The sequence below is a fragment of the Corythoichthys intestinalis genome, chromosome 2 (assembly GCF_030265065.1).
Source record: "Corythoichthys intestinalis isolate RoL2023-P3 chromosome 2, ASM3026506v1, whole genome shotgun sequence".
Lineage (NCBI taxonomy): Eukaryota > Metazoa > Chordata > Actinopteri > Syngnathiformes > Syngnathidae > Corythoichthys > Corythoichthys intestinalis.
Window position 1 is genome coordinate 31173746 of NC_080396.1, and position 27923 is coordinate 31201668.

General features: G+C 39.4%; 1 protein-coding gene across 1 annotated transcript; it reads left to right on the top strand.

Moving 5' to 3' along the window:
- esyt1a (extended synaptotagmin-like protein 1a) lies at nt 1-27470 on the top strand. Its single transcript, XM_057829567.1, has 31 exons — nt 1-787; nt 3017-3058; nt 8385-8519; nt 8726-8799; nt 8954-9026; nt 13499-13588; nt 13843-13898; nt 14551-14671; nt 14803-14979; nt 15400-15482; nt 15599-15647; nt 15869-15958; nt 16870-16965; nt 17032-17103; nt 17168-17254; nt 17381-17530; nt 19539-19721; nt 19792-19968; nt 20060-20142; nt 20210-20258; nt 20327-20416; nt 21480-21575; nt 21806-21877; nt 21957-22043; nt 22131-22277; nt 22439-22560; nt 22732-22827; nt 22905-23036; nt 24465-24570; nt 26286-26335; nt 26414-27470. Exons 1-31 carry the CDS (start codon nt 467-469, stop codon nt 26439-26441), a joined length of 3234 nt encoding a protein of 1077 aa, XP_057685550.1. The 5' UTR covers nt 1-466; the 3' UTR covers nt 26442-27470.
- Nucleotides 27471-27923: the final 453 nt, after the last annotated feature.

Genomic DNA, 27923 nt, shown 5'->3' on the forward strand with positions numbered 1-27923 from the left:
CAGCTCCTGTGCCTGTTATGTAAAGATAACGGGCAGTCATCGCCTGGTGAGGATGCTGCTGAGGAGGAGATGTGTGCGTGCATGATTTTGCTGTTTATTTGATGGGCTTGCGCGTGGGTTTCCACGCTCGTGCGTGTGAAATAATTGGGATTTGGCGTTAATCTGCTGGATTTGACGCGAAGGAGGGCTAGGAGCACAGAGCCCGCCCTTAAAAGATTACTGCTGCCTGCAGAAGACACGTCCACTAAACACGGAATGTGTTCTTTCGGGTGCTCTGCGGAACCGACGCGAGAGAAGAGCGGATTCTTGTCATGATTTAACCCACGCTAATTGTCACTAAAGCGGCCATCTGCGCACGCTGACGTGGGCTAACTCTTCGCTGAAAGCTCGTAGAGGGAAAGAAGGGGGAAAGAAGAGGGAGCGAGCTGAAGTCGAAAACGGCCAAGTCAAACGCGGCGTTCACGCGATGCCATCCGCTGAGGAAGAGGCACGAGCAGGCATGAGCGGAGGCACCCCGCTTTCCGGCCAAGCCCCCGCAGGAGAACGGGCTGTGGGCGCCCTGTGGTCCTTCGCCAAATGCCTGAGTGCGCTCCTGCCCGTTTACCTGGCCGGATATTATGGCATCAGCATCACCGTGGTCCTGATCGGGCTCATGGTCTACATGGGCTGGAAGCACGGCCGACTGGATAAAGCGAGGAGGCTCAACGCTGCCATGTACCTCCTGGAAAACGAGATGGAATTCACGACGGAGAAGCTTTCCAGACTCAAACGAGATCTGCCTCCCTGGGTAAGAACGAATCGATACGAAGTACGAGGCGCTCTCCACAGTTTGATGTGTTAAAGTTCCTGCGTCACTCTGGGTGCTTGCTGTCTCTTAAGAAGCCAACCGTGAAAGTTTGTTTTAATTCTGTCTCCTCCCATGGCCGGCACATTCCAAGTACGCAGTCACCAGTTAATTCATGAACTCGATAGGATTTCACTTGTAGGATTTGCAGAAGGAGGGATTTTGAAATTACATGTATGAGAGAAAAAAATCCATGTTGCTTCCCATAACTGACTCACGAGCTGTGGACCACCATATCTGGAGATAAAGCATGAGAGGATACGCTGTGTGTGTGTCTTTGTGAAAGTGTGTGTGAGAGACAAAGAGGCAGCTTAGGCTGAATTTTATGATCTCAATTGCACACTGAGAAATACAGTAATAGAATTGCATTAGCTCATTTGTTACACTCTAAAAAATGATTCATGAGGCTAGTTGGTATGACTTGAAAACATGAGCTTTTTCAACATAAAAATGACTTTTTTTTTTACTATTCATTGTTTTATTAAGTTGGTAACTTCTTTTATGGAGTTAATCAAAATTAAATATTAAGAAAGACGTATTAACTTAAAAGTATATTGTTTTTGAATAAGTTTTTCTGCTTTCACGTAACAAAGGGAAAAATTAAGTGGGTGAAATTTAATTTCTATTCCATTATTAAGTTGGTGCAACTTCCGAAATTCCCATCACATGTGCATATTACCACGGGAAAAGAATTGGCCATTTTCTGCCTTACAATATTTGCAGTTTCAAAGAAAATGAAAACAGATTTCATTACCATACATCAATAGCATACTCAAAAAATTACAAAAATGTTTACAACATTTAAATAAATTATCTTAAAACAGGAGTTACTATTCAATCACCCTATATTGTTTGTACATTTGCAAACATTTTGTTGTACACTTGTTTTGCACTGTGTGTTGTTGTGCCATATCTGTGTATCAAAGTACTGGAAGTACACTTTTCGTTTATACCTGCACCTGAAGTGAACTGTTGACAATATTTAGGATGTTTATATTGGTTTTGCTCTGCACTTTTATTTTGTCCATTCTTTTGAGTTTTGAAATATATATATTTTTCCAAATAAAACTGGAGTTGCCATGTCCAATTTTAGAAAAACAAGTTACTCTCAGGTGGCACGGTGGCTGAGTGGTTAGCACGTCCGCCTCACAGTTCTGAGATTAAGGGTTCAATCCCAGGCTTCGGCCTTCCCCCCGGGAACTCCGGTTTCCTCCCACATCCCAAAAACATGCATGGTAGGCTGACTGAGCACTCTAAATTGTCCGTAGGTGTGAGTGTGTGCCTGAATGGTTGTATGTCTCCTTGTGCCCTGCGATTGGCTGGCAACCAGTTCAGGGTGTCCCCTGCCTACTGCCCATAGTTAGCTGAGATAGGCTCCATCACCTCCGCGACCCTCGTGAGGAAAAAGCGGCATGGAAAATGAATGAGTTACTCTTACTCAATAAATTTAAGTACCATTTTGCATCAACTTTTGAGTTGAGAAATTAAAATGTAGGAGTTATAGCAACCTAAATGAAGTAGTTTTATTTCTTATTAATGCTAAAACTTGGACTTAAAAATTGAGTTGGTTCTACACAATAAAGCTTGTGGAGGACAATAAATAATGATGGTTCAACTCCACTAATTGAGTTAGTCCAGTTATAAAATTTATAAGGGAAGTACTTAATCATTGCTTAGTTGAATTTACTTAAAAAATTAAATGCAAATTGTTACAACAATTTTTTTAAGTAGAGCCAGTGGATTTTTTTTTAGAGTGTACCCTAAAGGTGCAATTTTCATTAATATTTTCCTGAGGGCTCATTATTTAAAATCTGAAGTAGGTACTTGGACATTTTCCAGGGACCAAAAAGGTACACATGTTCCCAAGCTGTAAAACGCCAAGTGTCAAGGGTGCAAAATCCATTGTCGCCTTCAGTGTGCAATGATCTACTGCTTTCAGAGTGGATTTTTGGCTCCAATTCCTGCCTCTTGTCTGACATTCCCATGCCATTAATGCTTGACAAATGGCATCTTACTAAACATTCACGACTGCTCTGTTCAGTGAAGTATTGTTAGTAGCAATGTTCAGAAAAAGTTGAGTTTAAGAGTTCAGTGCATGTGTTTGGCCCCCTTTGCCGGTTGACAATGAAGTTGAATAGAGCGCCATGAATGACATTTTTCAATTCTTCTCAGGTGAACTTTCCAGATGTGGAAAAAGCAGAGTGGCTGAATAAGGTCAGTCGTTTTTTTTTTTTTTTTTTTTTTTAATTTGTATCAAGTATGGATGAAACCAGGCATAAAAGGATTCTGTGTTTATTTGAATCTTTGATGTTTTTACCATGGAGTTTTTTCTACCAGTTCTTGTGTGGGTTTACCACAAGGGCATAGGTTTGATCTCAACATTGGTAGGGACAGTATAACTGCATAACCTGCATGTACACTTTTTGCTGGGGACAGGGCCAGCACAGGCCATTTGGGGGCCCTAAGCAAAATAATGCCAAGGGGCCCATATTTTTGGCCCAACATTTCGTCACAGTGTACTGTGAAACCCATACATGCAATCCAACCTATATGTCCATATTTTGTATATTAATCAGATTTTGTTGCACTGCATTCTTCAAACTTCTCACCTCAAATGATTGTCAGTACTTACAGTAGATAACGCCAAACCTTTTTCTAAAAGAGGAAAGAAAGAAGGAAGAACGTTTATTTTTTTAAGCTTGTAATCAAAAATCAAAACTCACAAAAGTCAAATAAAGCAAACTGTAGTAAACAAAATAGAATATAAATTAAACAATTGCCAGATTGCCCCCTATCTGGGCCCCCTAGTGGTCAGGGGCCCTAAGCAGCTGCATAGTCTGCGTATAGGCTGGGCCGGCCCTGGCTGGGGACGGGACATTAGTAAGACCAAACAGATTGGGTGAATGGCGGTCAGGGCTACATTTCTCACGAATATGAACCTAATTAATTGATAGGCTAAATGATCAATGCAAAATACATTTGTATTGACATATACCAACTTTCATGTGTATTGTTCAGGTGATACACCATTCGATTCAAACCTTTGTTTTCAAAAACTACTAAAAAACATTTTGAAAACTTCCAGAATAAATGTCTGGGTTTTATAAGCAAATTTAAATTGCAATATTTGAACCATATATTTACATACCTACCTCGACTATGATTAATGTATGATTATCTGGAAAAAATGTCTGCATGGGCTGCAAATAAAAATATTCTAAAATAGATAACGTAGAAAATAAATGCAAGTCATCAGCCAATCAAACGTCCATGTGAGGGGAAAAAAGGACTGGCACATTCATCAAGTGAAAAGAGGTGCCAAAATATGGAGGATCAAAGCTGCCAAAATTAAAAATAAATAAAAGTGAAAATAATTCACTTAATAATGGTAGGATCAATTTTATCCTTACAGCATTTGGGAAGACAAAATTACACAAAAGTATCTATTTAACTGAACTCATTAATATATGCAAATAAGGTTGCTTAAAAGTTGGTGGGGAAAATTTGAGCACCCTGAAAAAGTTGGTAGTGTTATGTCCCTACTGTCCCTATGCAAACCTATGCCCTTGGTTTACCCCCACCCCACACACACATTTTAAAAGCATGCATGTTAGGTTTATTGAAAACTCGACATAGTCAAAGTCAGCATGGGTATACTGACAGTTTGAAAGTACATAGTGGAATTATATGAAAAGATGTTTCGGGAGTCGCTTAAAATATGAAAACATCCCAGCTAATACTCAGATGAAGAGCCCTTTTGTGGACTTGGGATGACCCTGCTCCCTTTGCAGCCTCTCCATCTGTGCAGACCATCCACTGGTGTAATTAAGCTGCAGGGAGAGCGGCTATAATGATATCGCAGCCTCTCTCTCAGAGCAGAAACGTCACATCAACACGGGCAAAATGTGGACGTGAATACTAATACGAACAAGTGTCCTTGTGGAGGGAAAGTCTGCTGAACTCTAATGTCAGAAGCCTACATTGTCAAAAAGTAATGGGTCCAGTTCATCTTTTAATAGTGCTGATAGTTCCTCTCTATAACCCCATTATTCAGTGTTCTAGTCACAAGATTTTCTTTTTTGGCAGTCAAAACAAAGTTGACTGCATCACTCCTGCATCTGCAGAAATGTCTCATGATAACATGTGCCCGTGTGACACACTGTTGCCTGAGAGCATCACTGGATTCAGGAGAAGATTGGAAATGGTGGTCAGTGGAGCGGTAAAGCCCTATAGTGGCCTCACGCTACACTTCACACCTAAATGCTGACGTTAACACCCGCATGACTGGGACTGGGAAGCTTTTTAGAAAATCAACATTGTTCTCGTGTTGTTGCTGTCACTGAGTGGATGATGGAAAACTGAAAGTCTGCATATTTTTCACTTAAGTGGCAACGGTCTAAAATGTATTAACTGTCGGGAACTTAATTTGCCAAATTACAAAGCTGCCATTGGTGAATTGATGAGGTTTGAGAGGAGTGCTCGAGTCATTTCCTCTGTGACTTCTTTTTCTGTACCGGAAAACCCCAGCATGTTTTTATCACCCATTTGCCCTTCGCTGTCATGTACTGTATGTGAGTGGGTAGTTGCATTACTTTTACACACATTTATCATTCTTATATCTTTATTCAACCACTTGTTTAATTAAATCAGCATTTTGGGTCCCAGTTTCCATGGTAAGAGCATATTGGAAAATATTGTTGTTATCAGCAGCAATCAGTTAAGAGGCTTTAGTGCTATTTTTCTTAATCACGTGCATTCGTAAGAAAACACAATTGACCAAAATTTTACAAGTTTTCGCCGAAGTGCTAATAACTGTTGTTGTCCAACTTTTTTCACCAAGTTCCACCACCTGAATAAAATGGCTCTCCAAGTACCACTACAATGAACCTAAACACAGTATTTGTAGACCTGACTACATTATTTATCAAAAGCAAGACAGAGGTTGTATTCATATGGGGAGTTTGAGTTTTGTGTGTGTGTGTGTGGGGGGGGGGGGCATGTTGATGACCCCAAATCGCAGTGTCAGCAATAAAATTAATGTACAAGATATATGCTCCGGTTAGTAAAGTCTAAAGTGCTAGTCGCATGATCTGAAAAATAATTTCGGCCCATTATGAAACAACATTTTACCGGCTAGGTCTTTATTTTAAATTCATACATAAGAAAGCCAATTACATGCAATGGCATTTTTCAGCCACTGGGGGGGTACTCCCCCACCGGCCCCCCCTCAATCTCTGTGTATGGTTGTATATTAGTATATTACAAGTGAAAAAAAGAGTCTAAATTGTATGTGAAAAACTTCAAATCACATAAAAAGTCAATAATACAAGTGGGGAAAAAAACAAATATAAAACAGTTGTGATATAGAAAAAAACAATTCCTCAAGGATTATCGAAATAAAGATGAAATATTATTTTTTTAAAAATGCCTGAGATACAGTGCCTTGCAAAAGTATTCGGCCCACTTGAACCTTGCAACCTTTCGCCACATTTCAGGCTTCAAACATAAAGATATAAAATTTTAATTTTTTGTCAAGAATCAACAACAAGTGGGACACAATCGTGAAGTGGAACAAAATTTATTGGATATTTTAAACTTTTTGAACAAATAAAAAACTGAAAAATGGGGCCTGCAATATTATTCGGCCCCCTTGCGTTAATACTTTGTAGCGCCACCTTTTGCTCCAATTACAGCTGCAAGTCGCTTGGGGTATGTTTCTATCAGTTTTGCACATCGAGAGACTGACATTCTTGCCCATTCTTCCTTGCAAAACAGCTCGAGCTCAGTGAGGTTGGATGAAGAGTGTTTGTGAACAGCAGTCTTCAGCTCTTTCCACAGATTCTCGATTGGATTCAGGTCTGGACTTTGACTTGGCCACTCTAACACCTGGATACGTTTATTTTTGAACCATTCCATTGTAGATTTGGCTTTATGTTTTGGATCATTGTCCTGTTGGAAGATAAATCTCCGTCCCAGTCTCAGGTCTTGTGCAGATACCAACAGGTTTTCTTCCAGAATGTTCCTGTATTTGGCTGCATCCATCTTCCCGTCAATTTTAACCATCTTCCCTGTCCCTGCTGAAGAAAAGCAGGCCCAAACCATGATGCTGCCACCACCATGTTTGACAGTGGGGATGGTGTGTTCAGGGTGATGAGCTGTGTTGCTTTTACGCCAAACATATCGTTTTGCATTGTGGCCAAAAAGTTCAATTTTGGTTTCATCTGACCAGAGCACCTTCTTCCACATGTTTGGTGTGTCTCCCAGGTGGCTTGTGGCAAACTTTAAACGAGACTTTTTATGGATATCTTTGAGAAATGGCTTTCTTCTTGCCACTCTTCCATAAAGGCCAGATTTTTGCAGTGTACGACTGATTGTTGTCCTATGGACAGACTCTCCCACCCCAGCTGTAGATCTCTGCAGTTCATCCAGAGTGATCATGGGCCTCTTGGCTGCATCTCTGATCAGTTTTCTCCTTGTTTGAGAAGAAAGTTTGGAAGGACGGCCGGGTCTTGGTAGATTTGCAGTGGTCTGATGCTCCTTCCATTTCAATATGATGGCTTGCACAGTGCTCCTTGAGATGTTTAAAGCTTGGGAAATCTTTTTGTATCCAAATCCGGCTTTAAACTTCTCCACAACAGTATCTCGGACCTGCCTGGTGTGTTCCTTGGTTTTCATAATGCTCTCTGCATTTTAAACAGAACCCTGAGACTATCACAGAGCAGGTGCATTTATACGGAGACTTGATTACACACAGGTGGATTCTATTTATCATCATCGGTCATTTAGGACAACATTGAATCCTTCAGAGATCCTCACTGAACTTCTGGAGTGAGTTTGCTGCACTGAAAGTAAAGGGGCCGAATAATATTGCACGCCCCACTTTTCAGTTTTTTATTTGTTAAAAAAGTTTAAATTATCCAATAAATGTTGTTCCACTTCACGATTGTGTCCCACTTGTTGTTGATTCTTGACAAAAAAAATTACATTTCATATCTTTATGTTTGAAGCCTGAAATGTAGCGAAAGGTTGCAAGATTCAAGGGGGCCGAATACTTTTGCAAGGCACTGTAAAAAGGCAAAATACTACAAGAAGCATAAGAAATAATCATAATGACCCCTCCCCGCCGCTGAGCAAAAAAAAAAAAAAAAAAAAATCAAATTAAAGAAAATCAAAGGACATTAAAGTAGTTACTTAGCTTGAAAATGGGTCTGAATTGCCCCAAAGGTGAGTTGGGTGGTGAGAATGGTTGTTTATTTATTTGTGCCCTATAATTGGCTGGCAACCAGTTCAGGGTGTACCAGTCCTCTTGCTCAAAGTCAGCTTGGATGGGGTTATAGCACCCCTGTGATTCTAATGGGGATAGCGCAGTACGTATGATTAATGAAGGAATATACACATTTTAATGTTCCATTGTGAGTAGGTGGCTTGTATTTACTAATTTAATATGATATGTCAGCGGCTCGGAAAATGTATGAATATACTAAAAGATTACAAGTGACCCTTGGATGTTTAGCTTTATTAAATCAACTTTTTTGTGTAGATCTTTCAGCAAGCATGGCCCTTCATAGGCCAGTTTCTGGAAAAGCTAATTCTGGAGACCATCGCTCCAGCCATCCGAGCCTCCAGTATTCACCTGCAAACCCTCAGCTTCACCAAGGTCAACCTAGGAGACAAGGTATATAATTGGCTATTGTGTGTCCTTAAAAATACAACTGCTCTATCAGTCTTTTGGTGTAATATAAGGTCCTTAGTTTTTCTTAATTCGCTTGTTTCTGACCAGTAATAAGTTTTAGGGGAATGCATACTGCACCTTTACTTACGATGAGCCTGTTTGCCTTTGGAGTGTGTGTGTATATATAATTACACCTGTTGTGTTGACAGGCTTTGAAAGTGGTTGGCGTAAAGGCACACACAGAACACGATAAGAGACAAGTCATGTTGGATTTGTATCTCAGGTAATTATTTCATGTAAGAAACCAGTCCGTCTCGTCAGACTTTGAGGAGATCCTTTTGCTTGGTCCTTGAATGTTTGTCTAAGACAAAACAGTCTCTAATCATAAACACATTACATCAGCTGCTTTCCATAGATAAACATTCGTCTTCCTGCAGCTACGCCGGTGACGTCGAGATCAACGTAGAAATAAAAAAATACTTTTGCAAGGCTGGAGTAAAAGGAATTCAGGTACGGAAATACAGTACTGCCTTGAGATACGTGCTTTCTTTGTTGCCTGAGAACAATCGTACCCCCCTCCAATTTTTTTTAAAGTGATCCTCTGATTTAAATACATGTAGGCTCTAATAAACCACAATTGATCTCTTGTACTAAAATATGTTGTTAGAAACACATAAAATGTTAAATCAATGGCAATATTTTATAATATTTAGTCCATATTTTGACCGTTAGTTGGCGCCATGGTTTGCGGGCTCGCAGTGATGACGTAATTGGTATCTTTCCGAATGTGTAGCGTGTTCAACAATTGCTTATTGCTGCCTAAACACGCGAAGTAAAATGCCACGATGTGCTGCTTTTGGATGCAATTTCCAGTCAAATGGAAAAAAGGGGAGTGAAGTGAGTGGTCAAGGTGGAATTATTATCTTTATTGTGAATGTGCATAAGTGGAAGCTTCTCCCCCTTTTTGGTCCCTGTATGCATGTATCCTACCCACCACGCGTTACAACTGGCGCCCGAACATTTTTCCTGGATCCTCAGTCATGTAAGGGTCCCATCGCGTCTGCAATAATGGTTTTGGATCTGTCCATTTATTTTTATTCGTCGGTCCCACAGCGGCTTTTCGGATCAGTCTATTTTGTGGAATCGACGGCCTAATCGCGGCTGCAATATTGCCATGGGATCGGTCTAATTCCTGGATCTTCGAGTGAGTAAAAAACGCGGATTTGGATTAGTATGCTATCTTTTTTGTTGACTATTCTTCGTGGGAGTTTTCCCCAAATCATACTAAATAATTAAAGCACTATGGCACGCTACAGTGACGACAGTGACTCTGACGTGGACCTTACAACAATGTTGGAGTTCGTCAGGGAATGCGTGTTTGCGTACTGCTGAGCTCCCGAGTGAAGAGTGGTCAAGGTGGAAATATTATTTTTTGTGAATAAATGTGCATAAGTGGAAGCTTCTCCCCTTTCTGGTACTTTTATACACGTATCCAAGCTACCACGCGTTACAATGTACAAGACCTGGATTACACAAGGTGTGCTCTTTGGCCTGTACTGTATGTAAAGCACACGACAGCTCTGGATGCTTACAATCTACATAATTATATTGGGAAAACGTTTGAAAATGCAATATGCATACCTTGAATATCTGCTAATAAAACCGGAGTTACCGAAACCCAACAGCATCCACTCTCGCTTCCAACCAGAGTTCACAACAGGACTCTCTCGCATCACCAGTTTTGCCCAACTTTTGTCTTATCAGGTATTTGCTGCACGCATTTTCCCCTGAAGCTCGTCTTGTGAACGACCGACAGTGCTGTCCTGCTCTTCACTTTTCAGCTCTGGTTCAAATAGGAAGGGTAGAACTGACGACATGTTGGGAAAGCTAACGAGTGACAAGCTGGAATTTCGGCATTCGGGGCCAGTGACGTCACGCACTGCGACGTAACAAGAATGGCGACCTATCACTTAAAATAATTTTACAAACTTTATTAAAACAAAAACATTAAGAGGGGTTTTAATATCAAATTATTATAACTCATACTAAAATTTATGTTTTAAGAATTACTTGTCTTAAAAATAGAGGATCCCTTTAAGAATAAAAATTAATCATTCTGATTTGCATGATGCATGATGATGCACATCATTCTATTCTGCTCTGCATTAAAAAACCCTCAAATATTTGTAACCAGTGGTGTTACCAGGATGCCAGGTGTGGGTGGGCATTAGTCGTAGATGGGGGGGGGGCAAAAAAAAAAGAAAAAAAAGCTACAATGCCAGTCGTAGATGGGGGTGGGGGCAAAAAAAAAACTACAATGCTAAAGTAGGTCGAAATCCAGCATACGGCTACTGCTCATTAAAACATGTTTTGTTTTTTCCTTGAGATAACTGTTGTTGTGATTTGGTCTAGGAAAAGTGCTATATAAGTATAACACCATACACCATAAACCATAGGTGTCAAACCAATTCCACAAAGGACCAAGTGGGTGCTGGATTTTGTTCCAACCGATATGGCGCAAACAGTTTAACCAATTAATTTTCTGTTGAAACAAGCAGAACCTGACAAAGTTTAACTGATTACTCATGTAAGAGATCAGATTGGTCAAAAGGTGTCCTCTTCATTGGTTGGAAAGAAAACCTGCACCTACTTGGCCCTTTATGGAGTCAGTTTGACACCAGTGGTCTAAACAAATAAAAGTAGATATGATTTTATTTGACTTAGAACCCATCCATAACTAAACAGTACAGACATGCAGGTGACAATGTGTTTTTTTTAGGTAACCTATTGTGGTTCCTCGATTTTATTATTATTATTATTACAGTGGTACCTCTACATACGATCGCTTCGACACACGAACTTTTCGACATCCGACGTAAAATTTGACTCGCCATTTGTTTCTACATCCGACGACATGTTCGAAATACGACGACAATGGCAGCACCGCAGACGAATGCACGGCGGATTTTCTTGTGTGACAAATCAACACTGGTTTCAGAAAAGGTTGGTACAGGTGGTGAAACAAGGAAAAAGTTGACGCTTACCTTCTAAATGAAGATGCAAATGACAGAAAAATATGAGCGTAGGGTGGGCATCCGTGAAATGGCTCAACAATACATATCCACGGTCCTCCTCCGACCATCGTTCGCCAGTCTTTATAAATTAAGCTGACAATTCTTATTGTGGTAACATCTCCAGAGAAATCGCCAACTTCGCCACGTTTTTATCATTTATTTCACAACTTATTCAAAACAAAAACACCTTCTGTCTGCCGCAATTGACGGTGTTCTCAAGAAAGCATTCAAAGTGAAAGTGAAACTCAAGCTCACCGGTCTCTCTGGCACGTCAGCTCCGCGGTGCGTTCAGGGTCAGCAAAAAACGTCCGCCACATTAGAACCCGATTCGTTACATTAATACAGGAATTATTATTATTATTATTATTATTCCGATTTTGATTTATAATTTATTTGTTTTGCTATGTGTATTTGCCATTTGTAATAGTACCAGCAGTATTTTTTAAGGATTTAGTGAAGGTTTTTGGGCTGTGGAACGAATTAATGGAATTATAATGTATTCCTATGGGAAAATCCTGCTCGACATACGACCATTTCGACTTACAAACAAGGTCCTGGAACGGATTAACTTCGTATGTAGAGGTACCACTTGTATTATTATTATTATTATTATTATAGTTATTCTTTGTTCCGCAGTCCCTTTGAGCTGAATTTGACCCCCTTAGAATGCTTCAAAATTGACCAAGATTGGCAGGCAGGTCAAGACAGATGCAATCTTTGATACAGTGTAAAGACAAATTCCAAATACACTTTGTAGCGCCAAGCGCCCCCTAGCAGTCATTCTTTGTTCCGCCGACGCTTTGAGCCCTACTTTGACCCCCTCAGAAGGCTTCAAACCTCACCAAACTCAACAGCCGGGTGAACACTGGTAAAAACTTTGATAAAATGTAGGGGTGCACGATATCCATTTTTTGAAACCGATACCGATATCGATAAATTCCTGTTCCTCAAAGCCGATATCGATACAATAACCAATAATTATATATATAATTTTTAAATGTATATTCACCGGAGTTTTTGAACACCTGTAGGACAAAAATACTAGTGGTGGATTTGAATAGTGTGCTTTGTCAGCAGATAAAACATTCGGTGCAACAGGAAAGGAGACTTTTGTGGTCTTGGTCCATGAAACAACTTTCTTAACCTGGCAATTATAGGACAGCAAAGCTTTTAATAACCACGAGGCCGCTCAAGAACTTGTAAACATAACACAGTAAAATGCAAACATTTGCTGATTGCCATAGTAAAGTTTATCACTTAGTGATGGAAAAATACGGCCTCTAAAACAGTAACAAAACTTTGCATACTGGCAAAACAGGAGTGGAAACAAACGCACACATCCCAATCCACGGACACCGCGCCAAAATTAATATTAATAGGCCCGATAATATATATTGTTATTGGATTTATTGGGATGACGTCATAATTCCTAATATCGGACCGAAAGTTATCGGACCGATAATTATCGTGCACCTCTAATAAAATGTAAAAAAAAAAATATATATATATATATATATGTATATGTATATGTGTGTGTGTATATATATATATATATATATATATATATATATATATATATATATATATATATATATATATATATATGCGTAAATGTGTGGTTGGGTGGTTAGAGGGCATCCGTGGATGGGCACTGACCACCTCTACCACCCCTGGTAACGCCCCTGTTTGTAATATTTATCAAATCATTTTACCAATGCCGTAATTCATGAAAAGAAATAAGAATTAAATTATTAAATAGAACGGAAAGAATGAAACGGTTAACGACTCATATTATGCAAAACTCTCAGTTCGGGTCACACGTATTTCAAGACCCCATATTTCAAGAATGATATTTTCTCACGCAGTGGTTCTAAGCTCAGTGACCGGCACTGGTGCTTCTCTTTTTAGCTCAATGGCAAGCTTCGTGTGATCCTTGAGCCTCTGATTGGAGATATACCGCTGGTTGGAGCCGTCACCATGTTCTTTATCCGCCGACCAGTAAGTTTAAATTTCCCATTATTTCACAGATTGCTCAACTTAGAGTGGCGAAGGTGGGTCTGTTGCTTTTTGTTGGATATTTCTGTCGGCCCGGACAAATATGTTGCATATGGGTTAGTTTTAACTGGACAACGACAAAAATTATAATCTTCTTTGGATAATGTGTTACACTTAGGTAGCCCAAAGACAGTGTTTAACCCCAAAAAAGACTTTTTGTCATTAAATTTTGTCTCTCAAATCTCATTGTGTCATAGAAACTGGACATCAACTGGACTGGTCTGACCAACCTATTGGATATCCCCGGATTGAAGTGAGTTAACATAGTCCCTATTTTGTTTGATGCTCAGAAAAAATGCTTCATTATATTAGAGCAATCCAATGTTTGTGCGCAACACAGCTCATTAGGTACACCACTCTGGAAATAAACATCTTTGTAAAGACAAGACTTGAATACTGCTCTTATGCCAGTGTACCCACTATTGTAGCTGTCGATAATAGATTGAGACATATTCAAGTGAATATGTTCTTCTCTGTATTTTGGCTCTTCAATTATTATGGGGCTTGGATTGATGCCAGCCTTGCATGTGAAGGGTGTTGCATTAATAACTTGTCTTTATTAAGTATCTCATTTCAAGACTTCATTCATATGAAGGTCCATCATCCATTTTCCAAAAGTAACATTATGTAGAATCAGCCTCATTCTAATGTTAAAGCAATGAACAGGAGTGAAACTGTTTCAAATGGCACAAGCTCATTTTTCACTATTTCAATTTAGTGGAAATACAATTTATCCGCTGTCATGGCTGTTGATAACATGTCAGTTCAAAAATTGTATTTGCACTATGTACAGCCAATGTGTTTTGGCTTTATTTGAACACTTTCATTGTTTTCAGTGCCATTACCTGTTTTGTCTGTGTGCGCCCCCACCCTCCACTCCCACATCATCCTTGCATTCATTGCAGTGCCATGTCGGACACTATGATAATGGATGCAATAGCCTCTCAACTGGTCCTTCCCAACCGTCTCACCGTTCCCCTGGTGGCCGACCTGCAGGTTGCACAGCTCCGCTCCCCTCTCCCAAGGGTAACTGTTTGTCTTTGTAATACGTGGCCTGGGGAACTGGTCGAATCCATGCTGCCAGCAGACATAAGATTAACATTGTTCAGCAGGAATTGATTAAAGTAGATCCTTCTGCATTTGTATGCAAATCCTAGGGAGTTGTGCGTATCCATCTGCTGGAAGCTGAGGATCTGACCGCCAAGGACACGGTCATCAAAGGTCTGATTGATGGAAAGTCCGACCCGTATGCTGTGATTCGTGTGGGAACGCAGATCTTCACCTCACATCATGTGGACAGCAACTTGAACCCACAGTGGAGGGAAATGTATGAGGTAAGAGTGGATAGAACCTTATGTAAAAATGTATGAGGTGGCAGTATTAGTTTGTTTGGTACTGCTTTGGTTCTGTTTTGTATGATTCAGTAATTTTGTACACAGGAACCGCTTTTAGTGATAAACGGCTCGGTTAAGATGGGATCTTCATTGGCTGCAGGAAACCGCAATTTTTGCGATAAGCAAGTCATTGCGGAAACTTTTCTCTCACAAGCACATTTGTCATCTACTTTGCGTGACACGCATTTGTGCCACTTCAAAGTTGAACCAAAACTCCATGAAGATGATTAAACTTTTGAATGCAATAGTTGTTCGTGTTTTTTTTTTTTTTGGGGGGGGGGGGGGGCGTAGTGAATGTGTTGTCTTTTTGTGTTGTGTGTGGCTCGTTTGTGTCCATTGATGTGGATGTGTGTGTGTCAGGTGATTGTCCATGAAGTACCTGGTCAGGAGTTGGAAGTGGAAGTCTTTGACAAAGACCCAGACCAGGATGACTTCCTGGGCAGGTAGCTTAATCATTACCGTGTAATTTGTTCGTCTTACATCACGTCGCCTTGTTGATGCGTGAATCTTCCCAACGGGTAAGTATTTTTGCCAAATTCCTTTCTTATGTCTTTTTCAGGGTGAAAGTGGATCTTGATATTGTGAAACAAGCCAGAGTTGTGGATGATGTAAGTTGTTTCTTATGCCTTCATTTTGTGTTACTGTTACTCAGTTGATTACATTTGAAAATGTCTTAGTTAAATCGTGTTAAACCTGTTAGCGTGTGACAACACACACTGGTCACATGCAATTGCTTTTGATCTTCTCTGCCCACTCTCTTAAGATTTCAAATCTGTGATAAAATGACAAAAATGTTGTGTTTATGTGACTCGGATGTTTTTGTGTACAGTGGTTCAATCTGAGGGACGTTCCATCCGGCAGCGTTCACCTCCGACTGGAGTGGCTCTCGCTTCTGTCCTCTGCTGACAGATTAACTGAGGTTAGATATGTATAAAATAAAATTACAAAATGGTTAAAATAATATTTAGCTTTATTCCAAACAGGTTGTTTTAGTCGTACTGTGGAGTAGCCTTTCTTAAGCACAGTAGTAGTTGAAACTGAGGTGCAGATAAAAGTTTGTAAAGCATACAAAATTTTCTGTGGTGCTGTAATTAACAAAAATATAGATAGCTATTACTGCCAGCCTTCCCAATACAAATGCATTGGGTGTCTGTCATCGTCACTGGGAGCGTGTGAGTTAAGTAGAAGAGCATCCTAAAACATACAAACAAACATACATGCATTCGGAACCAAATACATAACCTCAGCCTGCTGTGGGTTTCACCTACTAGCTGAGGTGTATTCCTAGTATTCCTAAACGGATTATTTGAAATGCAAGATCTTGCATTAAAAGTGTGCGCTAAAGGTGTTCCATAATGGGAAATTTTAAGTTTGAAGTGTTTTAGACCAGAATTATTGTAACAGTAACTCCAAACCTTTTGACGTTCTACCAATAGCTTAGTCGTTTGTCAACATGCAGTTTAGAAAATTCTAATTTTTCATTTCATTTACACACATGCTGTAGTCTAGAGTGGTGGTACCCCTCTGGTAAATTTATGGCTACGGAAATGTACACATTCCCTTCTGTGAAACATGGAGAAACTTCTGTTATGAATCTGTGCAGGGTACAGTGAACTTTTAAGACAATTAAGGTATATTATTCTAGAGGGAAATGTGCTGGTTCAATCTTTCTGTGTCGCCTGGTAATTAGTATCCCTTGTTTAAGGGACAACTCACTCAACAACAGTTGTAAATAATTTGAGTCAACTATTGAATACATTCATTGCAATTAACAGAACTTTGATTCTTGTATCCTCAATTTTTTCTCCTTTATCATTATTGATCCTCCAGGTGATCCAGAGAAACCAGAACCTGACCAGCAAAACCGCCGATCCACCATCTGCTGCTATTTTGGCCATCTATCTTGATCAGGCTCAAGATCTGCCTGTGAGATCGTTGTTTCTATCGGCAATTTCTTTCACTTGACACTATCATGATATTATCTTATTTTAGATGAGAAAGGGCAATAAGGACCCAAGCCCGATGGTGCAAATCTCCATCCAGGATACAACAAAAGAGAGCAAGGTATTTGAACGTGTTTATTGTAACAATTAAACGGTTAGTAAAATATTTTGTCTTTCGTTTACAGACTTGCTACGGGTGCAGCAACCCTGCGTGGGAGGAAGCATTTACCTTTTTTATCCAGGACCCTCGCAAACAAGATATTGATATTCAAGTAAGCAATGCAATTACCAACTCATATTCCTTGACACATATTGATTTTTGTTAGCTCAACAACATGGAAGTGTTAGTTTACCATGATTTCTAAAGGTGTTCTCTGTGTGTGTGTGTGTCAAATCAGGTGAAGGATGATGACCGAGCATTATCCCTGGGCAGCCTGACCATCCCTTTGGCCCGCCTTCTGGGGTGGCCTAAACTCACCCTGGACCAGTGGTTCCAATTAGAGAATTCTGGTTCTGGAAGCCGCATCTACATCAAAATTGTTTTACGGGTCGGTTATTGTTAAAAAACAAAAAACAAAAAACAAATATATATACATACATACATATATATTTATATATACACACACACAGTGGTAATTCGACATATGATCGCTTCGACACACGATCTTTTCGACACCCGACGTAAAATTTGACACGCCATTTGTTTCTACATCCGACGACATGCTCGAAATATGACGATTTATGACAGCGCCGCAGTTTATTTGTTTTCCTGCAAGACAGACGCACGGCGGATTATCTTGTGAGAGAAATCAACATGGGTTCCACGATGGTTAGTGCAGGTGGTGAAACAAAAAAAAACATTACCATTACCATTGAAAATGAAGATAGAAATAATAGAAAATATAAGCGTCGTGTGCACGTCCGTGAACTGGCTCAACAATACGGCCTTAGAATGTCTACGATCTCTATGGTCCTCCTCCGACCTCCGTTCGCCAGTGTTTAAGTTAACGTAACAATTATTTTTATGGTAACACTGCCCAAGAAATCCTCAAGTTTTGTCAGGTTTTTAATCATCTATTTTATAACTTGTGCAACACAATACTCCTACTGTCCGCTGCAGCTGACGCCAACAACAGAAGTTGAAAAGTGAAAGTAAAAACGCTAATGCACCTATCTCGCTCTGTGATGTCAGCCACGCGGTGCATTCAGGTACACCACAGAAAACACATCCGCCACATTACAACCCAATTCGTTACATTATTGCAGGTATTATTATTATTATTATTATAGTATTATTCCGATTTTTATGTATAATTTGTTTTGCTCTGTGTAATTGCTATTTGCAATAGTACCTGCTGAATTTATGAAGGATTTAGCATAGGTTTTTGGGCTGTGGAAAGAATTAATGGAATTATAATGTATTCTTATGGGGAAATCCTGGTCGACATACGACCATTTCATATAGTGTATATATATGTATGTATATATATATATATATATATATATATATATATATATATATATATATATTTTTTTTTTTTATAAACGCTCACGTCAACTTAGGTCAAAAAAAAAAAAAAACATCAAACCACACCCTGTATGGCGTGCTATGATGATTCTTTTTTTGTTTGACTTGTGTTAGTACGGCATAATCACATAACTTCAAACAGTGCTCTATTGAAAATGAAACAAATGCAATGGTTAGTTAAATAGTTGTGCGTGGCTGATTTAATCTGCCAATATTAGCCCTTAAAAAAAACCAAAACCATGCCTCATAAATTAAAAGAAATATAATTATATTAGTTTTTTTTTTTAATTGGCAAGGAAAATCAGCATAGTTTTGCCCATTTTTCTGTCATCAAGTTAAACAAATACAGTACATAACGACAAAGTATTGTAAAACAGTCAAATTTACAGCCTGTAATTCACATCTTTATTGTTGTGAACGTTAAAGAACTAAAACAGAAGTTATTTTACTCACGATACTGTATTTTCTTTTATTTTCTTCTGTCAAATAAATCAATATCAGTCTAAGTAAAAAAACATTTTGTTCAAAACCTATTAAATAGTCCCGTTGTTGAACATTTTTCTTGATGATGATGCTTCATAACCTTTGATTCCACATGCATATGCAATACTCTAAATCAGGGTTCACTAAATCCGGACTTTTTTCCCACTTTTCCTGTCGTGTTTTCTATGTCTCCCTCCTCCAACACACCTGAATCAAAATAATCAGGATCATTATCAGGCTTCTGGAAAGGTTGCTGATGACATAATCATTTGATTGAGGTGTGTTTGGGGAGAGAGACGTGGAAAACACGACAGGAAAAGTGGCACCGAGGTCCGGATTTAGTGAACCCTGCTCTAAATTAATCGTTGATTAGAATGCTTTGCCATAGTGCAAAATATTCCTCAAAATTGTCAAAGATATGAAAATAATGTAATGTAAAAAATAATAAAACAATTCTAACAACAAATATGTATCTCGTAAGTCCATGGCCGCGTTCTTGCACCTTTAAAGTGACACTTCTTAAATCGTCCTTTGTTCGTCTCTAGGTTTTGTGGCTAAGCGATGATGCCACTCCCACCACTCCGTCACCCCGCCCATTAGCTCCTGGGTCCAGCGCTGGTCATGGGGGAATCACAGCAGAACTAAACCCGATGGGACCTGGTGGCCTAGCTAAACCACCCCCATCACGCCCGCAGCACACCACGCCCGACCCTGAGTTTGCCACTGAGGTAATACAACTGTTTTCCAGATTTGGAAAAAATGAATCTGACATGACACTCGACTTGTTTGCCTTTATAGGGAGTGCTTCGAATCCATCTGCTAGAGGCCCAAAACCTAATTGCCAAGGACAACTTCATGGGAGGCATGGTCAAAGGGAAGAGTGACCCCTATGTCAAGATCCGTGTGGCTGGAATCACTTTCCGCAGTCACACCATCAAAGAGAACCTCAATCCCATCTGGAATGAACTCTATGAGGTTTTCTTTCTTTTTCATTTGGTGTTTGTTTTTGTGGCTCTAGAAAAATTTCACTTGCTGTTCATGTCATTTTTTATTTCTTTTCTTTTAGGTGATTTTGACTCAACTTCCTGGCCAAGAGATCCAGTTTGAATTATTTGACAAGGACATCGATCAGGATGACTTTCTGGGAAGGTGAGTCCTCACTTTACGAATAAAAGCGCCTCATTCTGTAGGGCCTAACCCACTACTCCTTTTGCAGGTTCAAACTCAACTTGCGTGACATCATCAGTGGGCAGTTTATTGATACGGTGTGTGGCATATTATATAAATGGCATTTATATTTGAGATCGTATTAATGCCCATGCTCTTGTTACAGTGGTACACTTTAAATGACGTCAAGTCAGGCAGAGTTCACCTGCTGCTAGAATGGCTGCCTAGAGTGGTTGATTTACCCAGACTGGAGCAGGTTGGACTAAATTATAATGAATTATAATGAAATATTTTTCAAAGGACTCTGTCTTAATCAGGGTGATTAGATGTCATCACAAGACATGTGCCGATTACCGGTTTCAAGGTATACCCTCGTATGAAAATGTCACGATTTCAAGAACCGCAAAAATTTTCCGTAATACCGTCGTTACGGTATTAGCTATTTTTTATGTCCCAAAAATGCAGAGAGAAATCGCTCGCTTGCAGCTGCAAGGCTCAATCCTCCTCCACTGGTTGTTGCTCAGTGTCAGTGAGTCAGCTGTGCTACACGATCGCTGAAGGAGGTGAAACTCCTGAACCCCCCGAATACTTTGGCTACAGAAAAGTTACAGACGGCCACAGTTTAAAGGAGGAGGGCCAACCGACATGTAAAACATATTTGCGGTGGATGGCTGCCAAGGAGGCAATACCTCCAATATGATTTCACATTTACTGTATCCAAAATCAAAGGTTAGGTAACACTCTCATGAACGTTTTCCACTAGCTACGAGAGTTAACTCCAGCGTGTTTAGTGTGCCTAGCGGTGGTAAAACGTGGTGTGTTTTTTTCTGTCTTGCGACTGTCTGTGTTGAAAAAGAGTGTGTGTATAATGTAAACATCACACGAGTCATACACATGTGCTCTTTATGGAAAATAATTCAATTATTTTTGTTCTGATAGTAATAATGTTGCTGTGGGTTTAGGATCACCTAAAGGACTGCATTAATTTTGATTTTATTTAGAAAGTTATTTTTTTAAAATTTATTTTAAGTTAACATCAATCATATGTTCCAATTTGAACGATTTTGAAAAATAAAAATCCTGTTCAATGGATTTTTTTTTTTAAATCCACATACCAGTATGTCAAAGTAACACATTTTAAAACTGTAATTGAAATACCGTGATACTGTGAAACCATGCTATTTTTGCTTAAGGTTATCATAACGTCAGAATCTTATACCGGCACATGCCTAGTCATCACATCATGAAATCACAGTTATTTTGTAAGATTGTCTCATTTTTAATGACTAAATGAATTTCTCCCCTACATTTTCATTAAGATTCTGCAGTACCAGTCCCAGCAGTCATTCCAGAACAAAATTGTTCCATCATCAGCCGTGCTCTTTGTGTATATGGAGCGTGCTCACGGCCTGCCAGTAAGATCACATGATCTCATTGATCTTGAACCCAAGTAGGGAAATGTTTATTGTTATGCAAGAGCACCACAATGACCAGTAACATTACAAAGTCTGCTTGGATAAGCACCAGCTCACCTGCGTTTTTGAAAAGGACAAGCATGATAGAAAATAATTGAACACCCGCCAGTCATTGTTTTTGAATGTCTAAGCAATCAAACAGGTTTTAAAGACATTTTTCTTGATTTCAGTTAAAGAAAAACGGAAAAGAGCCAAAGGTTGGAGTTGAGGTCATCTTAAAAAATGTATCCTATCGAACTAAGGTAAGTCAAAGACTTTGAGAGTCACAAAAATAAATGCAGCACTGCACGTACTGAAATATGTCGACTTCACTTTGCAAAGGTCAGTGAGCGGTCCACATCGCCTCGATGGGATGAAGCATTTCATTTCTTGGTTCGAGATCCCAGAGATGAAACGCTCACTGTCAAGGTGAGCGTCATCCAGATCCTCTGCTTTTAACAATTTTGTACTTATGAGCTGGCAACCAGTTAACACGAGTGCTTTTCTTCCATTTAGCTTTCCCACAGTTGGGGCCAGACTCTAGGCTCCCTGACTCTCACACTCAGGGAGGTGATGGCTGAGCCAAACTTGGTGCTGGACCGCTGGCTTACCCTGGATGGAGCGCTGCCTGAGAGTCAGATCTTGCTGAGGGCCACTCTCAAGGTGCTGTCAATACAGCCTCTGTATTTAGTATCAGTTAAAAACACACCACAGTACACGACATTATTTTGGGACGCTTGTTTCAGCATGAATATTTGAATTATTTTTAAAAAGTAAGCCTTACAGATTTATTACAATTATAACATTTATGTCACCTGAAACAGATCTTGGACACTCAGTTGGCGGTGTGCCGCAGGGCCCCGGGAGATGAGAGCATTGGTGACACAGTCATTCCCAGATGGGATCCTTCCCATCTGGATTTAAGGAACAGAACAGGATTCCCAATGTAAGCAATCATTTAATTGGCATTGATGGCAATAGACTTCTTATCCGTTTGAACTGATAGGGCTGGCAGGGATCATTCAGTTCAAATGGATTGGACATCTATTGCCATCAGTTGCAGTCATTGTTTTAATATGGAAAATATACATACATGTTATTTATTCTTGCTCTTCAGGGTCAGTGACGCCTCAAATACTTCAAGCCAAGTGAAGCTCAGTGTTGGATACTCCACAGAGGAAAGCAGACTTTTCATCACCGTCCATGCATGCAGGTCTCACTTTGTATTGCCACATGTGAATTGTTTCCCTCTAAGAACAGTCACTAAAGTATATGTGTACGCACCTGCAGAGCCCTGATAGCCTGCTCCAAAGATGGTGCCGATTCCTATGTTACATTCATGCTGCTGCCTGACAAGAAAGGAACCACGAAAAGGAGAACAGCAACCAAGAAGAGGGACCTCAACCCGGAATTCAATGAGAGGTCAGATGTATAATTATTGTAACTCAAATCATAATTCAAAGCGCATCCGTTATGCAAGTCATTCATCCTTGGCGGATCTGCTGTCATTTTTTTGTCCCATCGTAGGTCACTGTGGCGGCCTGCTCCCTGCATTTGATTTAATTTTGTACACACAAAATAAGAAGTCAATCGCCCCATTTAAACAGGAAAAAAAAAATTATGTTCCTACCAAATATTTGCTTGTGATATTTCACAATGGCGTACCGCAAGCAACACGTCACTTTTGCTCATTAATATTCATGACGTTAGCAATATGGCTAGGCGGGTCAACCTCCCGTTTGCCCCTAATAGTAACTGAATGGAAATAGTGTACGAACGAGATGTTTACTGAGCTAAACCTAACAATTCTGTCTGAAAATGATGTCCATGGTGCCAAATTCACTGGTAAAGATGTGGAAGAACATACAAATGTTCAGTTAAAGAGATGGCTTGAGTGTCGAGGGCCTAAAAAGACGAGCCAACCTGATCTAGAGTTAGCTTTTTTATCGACACCTTTTCCTTTTGTGCTTTGCCTCACGCCACTGACAATGACATTCTCCTGTTTCAACAATCTATCCTTTACCACCATATGCCCGGTCTTTCTTATATATCATATCCTCTGGTTATCTTACGTCTCTGACCGTTCTTGGGGGCAATTTACATTGCTATTTTTGTGTAGCGATCGGAAATGCTACTCAGTGACGGCCGACGAACACTTTTAATTTTTTCATTTATAACAAATCTTAATTCTATAATTTATTTACATTAACCCCTTACTATAGTTGTTTTTTTTACAACAGAAAAGGTAACAGTGGCAGTCAGATACCATTTTTTCAGTTCATTCATTGTCAGACAAAGCAGCATGGTAAAACGTCACGCTAAAAAAATAAGTCAAAAAATAAAAATGGCTTACCTCTTCGTTCTCTGATGGACCATGGCCCCCCAAAAAATGTTTACTGCATATGAAATGTGAATGGCTTCACCTTGCTGGCGTTAAACTGGTCTTTTGGACGTCCACGCAAGTTCATCCATTCTTCACACTTTTTCCTCCGAGTTTTTGGTTTCGGGAAACGCTTGAAGAAAAAAAACATCCTTCACATGTCGCAATGTCTAGAGTTGTTTCTACAAGTTCCATAGCAGCAGTGTTTGATCGGCATGTTCTTTTTTGAAAGTTTACCGGCGAAAACAAGCAGAAATAGCATATTTTGTATGCGAGGGCGTGTCGATAATGTCCCACTTACGCGTTACGATGGTGACGTCACGGTCTAAAAATAGCATTAGTGCGGTACGCTATTGATGGGTGGGCAGACCGTCCAGAGTCCCAACTATTTATAATAAAACAGTTAAAAGGCAATGTTCCATTATATGTACATGTTAGCGACACAAATTCTGCATTTTCCTTTTTTCTAGATTTGACTTTGATCTCTCTCTGGAGGAGTCAGCGCAGAGAAGGTTGGATCTATCCGTGAAGAACAGCGTCTCCTTCATGAGTAGAGAGAGGGAGCTTATTGGCAAAGTAAGGATTACTCAAGAGGCTAAATCCCCGTTTCTCCTGATGCTGCGTTATCAGTAGATGAAACAACGAAACAACGTTGAATACCTTGAAAGGAGATATTTTTGCGGTGTTTCAACGGAAAGTGCATATACACGTATTACTGCAGTATTTAAACGGAAAGTGCATATACACGTATTACTGCAGTATTTAAACGGAAAGTGCATATACACGTATTACTGCAGTAAAACAATATACTAGCTGGCCACAGATGTAACAGAAATGACAATCAACTCAGGACCCATTAAGAAAAATGGACATCCTTACATCTACAAAATCCCCACTATCCATAAAAATTCAATAAGTCCCATCCAAAAAGTTACATATTGTTGAGCAATGACTCCAACACCCCACCAGACACTTATGTCTATGTTTTAATAGAATTTGTATTTTTAAATAAGCACTAATTAATTGTTGATTAATAATGTTGTTGATTAAAATTGCAAAGGACAAGTAGCTGCCACTATGCACACTTTCTGTACATTTGTGCTTGTACAGACCCTGTAATAACACAAAACACTATCAATTTTTTAAAAATTCAAATGTATCGAAACCCTTTTTTAAATCAATATTAGGAAATAGAAACATCTACTGTATACTTCCAGTATTTAAGCAATGCAAAGCTCCCATCCTACGGAGAGTTTCTGTGTCCAAGAAAGTTAATGGATTTGTGCGAGTGTTATTTGGTTATGAATACGTAAAAATAAGAGATGAAATGAGGGAATAACCATAGTATCAATTCATGAAAAAAATTAAATTGAACATATTTGACAATGAAGGATAGTTACATAGCCAATGGGTTGGCAGCACCTTGCATGGCAGCAGCACCCTTGGTGTCTGAAACTGTGAATGTGTATGTGTATGTGTGAAGGGGTAAATGTGCGCTCATGTAAAGCGCTTTGTGCATGGTAACCATGTAGATGAATGCGCTTTATAAGTATTCACCATTTACCATTTACGTAAAAGTCGTCCAACAAAACAATGACCGTGTTAGTTTTGCATTTTGGGGGTTACGAATATGCATTCCTTACCTTTGAAATGCACATTTACAACAGCAAGACACATACCTACTGTTGTGAACGGCAAGCCGTTGATGTGGATCCCAAAAACAGACAAGATCAGGTAGAGCAATTGTTTGTATTTAATGAGTACAACAAAGGGAGCACGCCAAAAATGCGAGTAGAACTGAGAGCGCACGCCAATAAACGCGAGTATAATAAAGTACAACAAAGGGAGCACGCCAATAAACGCGGATATAATAAAATACAACAAAGGGAGCACGCGAAAAATGCGAGTTTAACAAAGTACAACTAAGAGAGCATGCTAGAATGCATGAATATAACACAGTACAAGAATCTGACTACAAAGCCCAAGAGAGCACTAAAGTAAAGATGACCAAACCAGAATACGACCGTAGAACGTCGGGAAACTCGAAGGATGACGATGAACACACAGGCGGTAAGCAAGGCAAATAGCAAGCAATAGTCCGACACTTGCAGATGGTGACAAGCTTCCTTAAATACTGAGCTTTCCTAATCAAGCACAGGTGTGTCGCATTACCCCGCCAATCTGGCTCAATCAGGTGCTGCATAAAGGAAAGAAAAAGAACTGAGACACAAACAAATATGACACCTACAGTTACTGTGATTTAAAGTGATTAAGTTCCTTCTTACCCACAGCTGCAGTTGGACCTGGACCAAATTGACCTGAAGACTGGTGTCACGCAGTGGTAAAGATTCCAACTGCTTGCAGCATTGAGGTTTGTTGAAATATGACCTTCCAGTCAACGACTCATCTCTCTTTGCAGGTACGATTTGGTACCAGAGTCAAATTAGAAGAATAAATGCTGATCTTCGGTACTATCTACCATTTTAGTGTTGCTTCTGTGATCTGTGAGTTGTGTGTGTGTATTCAGCTTAAATAACAATTTCCATATTTGCTGGAGAAAAAAAAGACAGCACATCTACTCCACAAAAAAGCAGTCCATCAGTATTTACGAGGGGAAGCGAGCTTGTCATCTATAAAATGTTAACTGTCAAGAATCCTTGCTTCTTTTCAACACATTTTTCAGTAGAATATTTGGCTGGATAGATATTTAATAATGCAACTATGTTGCACAAATTAACATGTTTGTATATGTTGCATATAAGTATATGAAATCATAATATAAAAACCTGTAAGAGTCCTTTAAAAATTGTATTCTCACAAGGGCTTGGTATTCAAAGGTACGACAATGTTGTACAAATTTATAGCCTCTAATATGACTGAAATAAGATTTTTTTTTTTTTTTTACAATCTTAATACAGATCCCAATATTATTTTGTTTGTGTGTTTATATTGTTGCCTTAACAGAAAAGTATATCGGGACAGTATTTCATGTTTATGTTCCTAATGAAGTTTTATATGTTTTACATGGAGCTTTGTGAGGAAATGTTCTTTTTATAAATTGAAGTATTACAAAATGAGATCCTTGTGATTATCTTTGGCAACAGAACAATGGTACTTTCAGCAGTCTCAATCACTGTGCTTTTATGAAGAAAAGACTTTGACAGTATCAACTCATGGCATGCTTGCTTTCTTGCATTCGTAGTGCTTGATTCAACAATTTAATGCTGTTCGCCATGTTTGTCACGCAAAGCAGCTGTTTCATAATGAGAAATTAGTAAATATAGTAGGAAGTAGTGATGGGAATTTGTGTTGCACGGTTGTCACTTTATCACAAAGATTCTATGATGCTTGCGTGTGTATTTGGCAAAGAAAACAGTGCTTAAGGTTTCACTGAAAACTGCTGTTTTTTGTTGTTGTTTTTTTAAATTTAATATAAGTAATATGATGGCGTTGAATAAAGTTTGCATTCCCATGAACTGTTTGTCTGTATTTTCACCTCAAGTTACTGTAATTTTTAGAATTTAAGACATACCTGATAAAAAGTCGCTCTGAACAAATTTGACAAGAAAAATGTAATGTATAAAAACACTTATTTAGATTGCATTTATAATGTATATAAACCAATGGCGTAAGTTTGCATAGGGACGGTAGGGACATAACACTACCAACTTTTCAGGATGCTCTAATTGTCCCCACCAACTTTTAAGCCACCTTATTTGCATTATATAATGAGTTCAGTATATAGGAAAATGTAGCTTGTCTTCCAATGTTGTAAGGATAGAATAGACCCTACCATTATTAAGTGAATTGTTTTCGTAATGTTCAGACGTAGACTTCATAATGATATTGATGGGACACATTCCCCAGACATTGCACCACGCCTTCAAGTAGGGGGCCGTCCCACACTCCGCTTCAGTCGGTCGCAGTTA

Excerpts from the sequence above, each read along its gene's own strand:
- esyt1a (XM_057829567.1), top strand. The coding sequence starts at position 467 with ATGCCATCCGCTGAGGAAGAGGCACGAGCAGGCATGAGCGGAGGCACC. Across the intron at positions 21,878-21,956 it reads ATGTATCCTATCGAACTAAG|GTCAGTGAGCGGTCCACATC; the intron begins GTAAGTCAAAGA and ends CACTTTGCAAAG. Across the intron at positions 22,044-22,130 it reads ATGAAACGCTCACTGTCAAG|CTTTCCCACAGTTGGGGCCA; the intron begins GTGAGCGTCATC and ends TCTTCCATTTAG.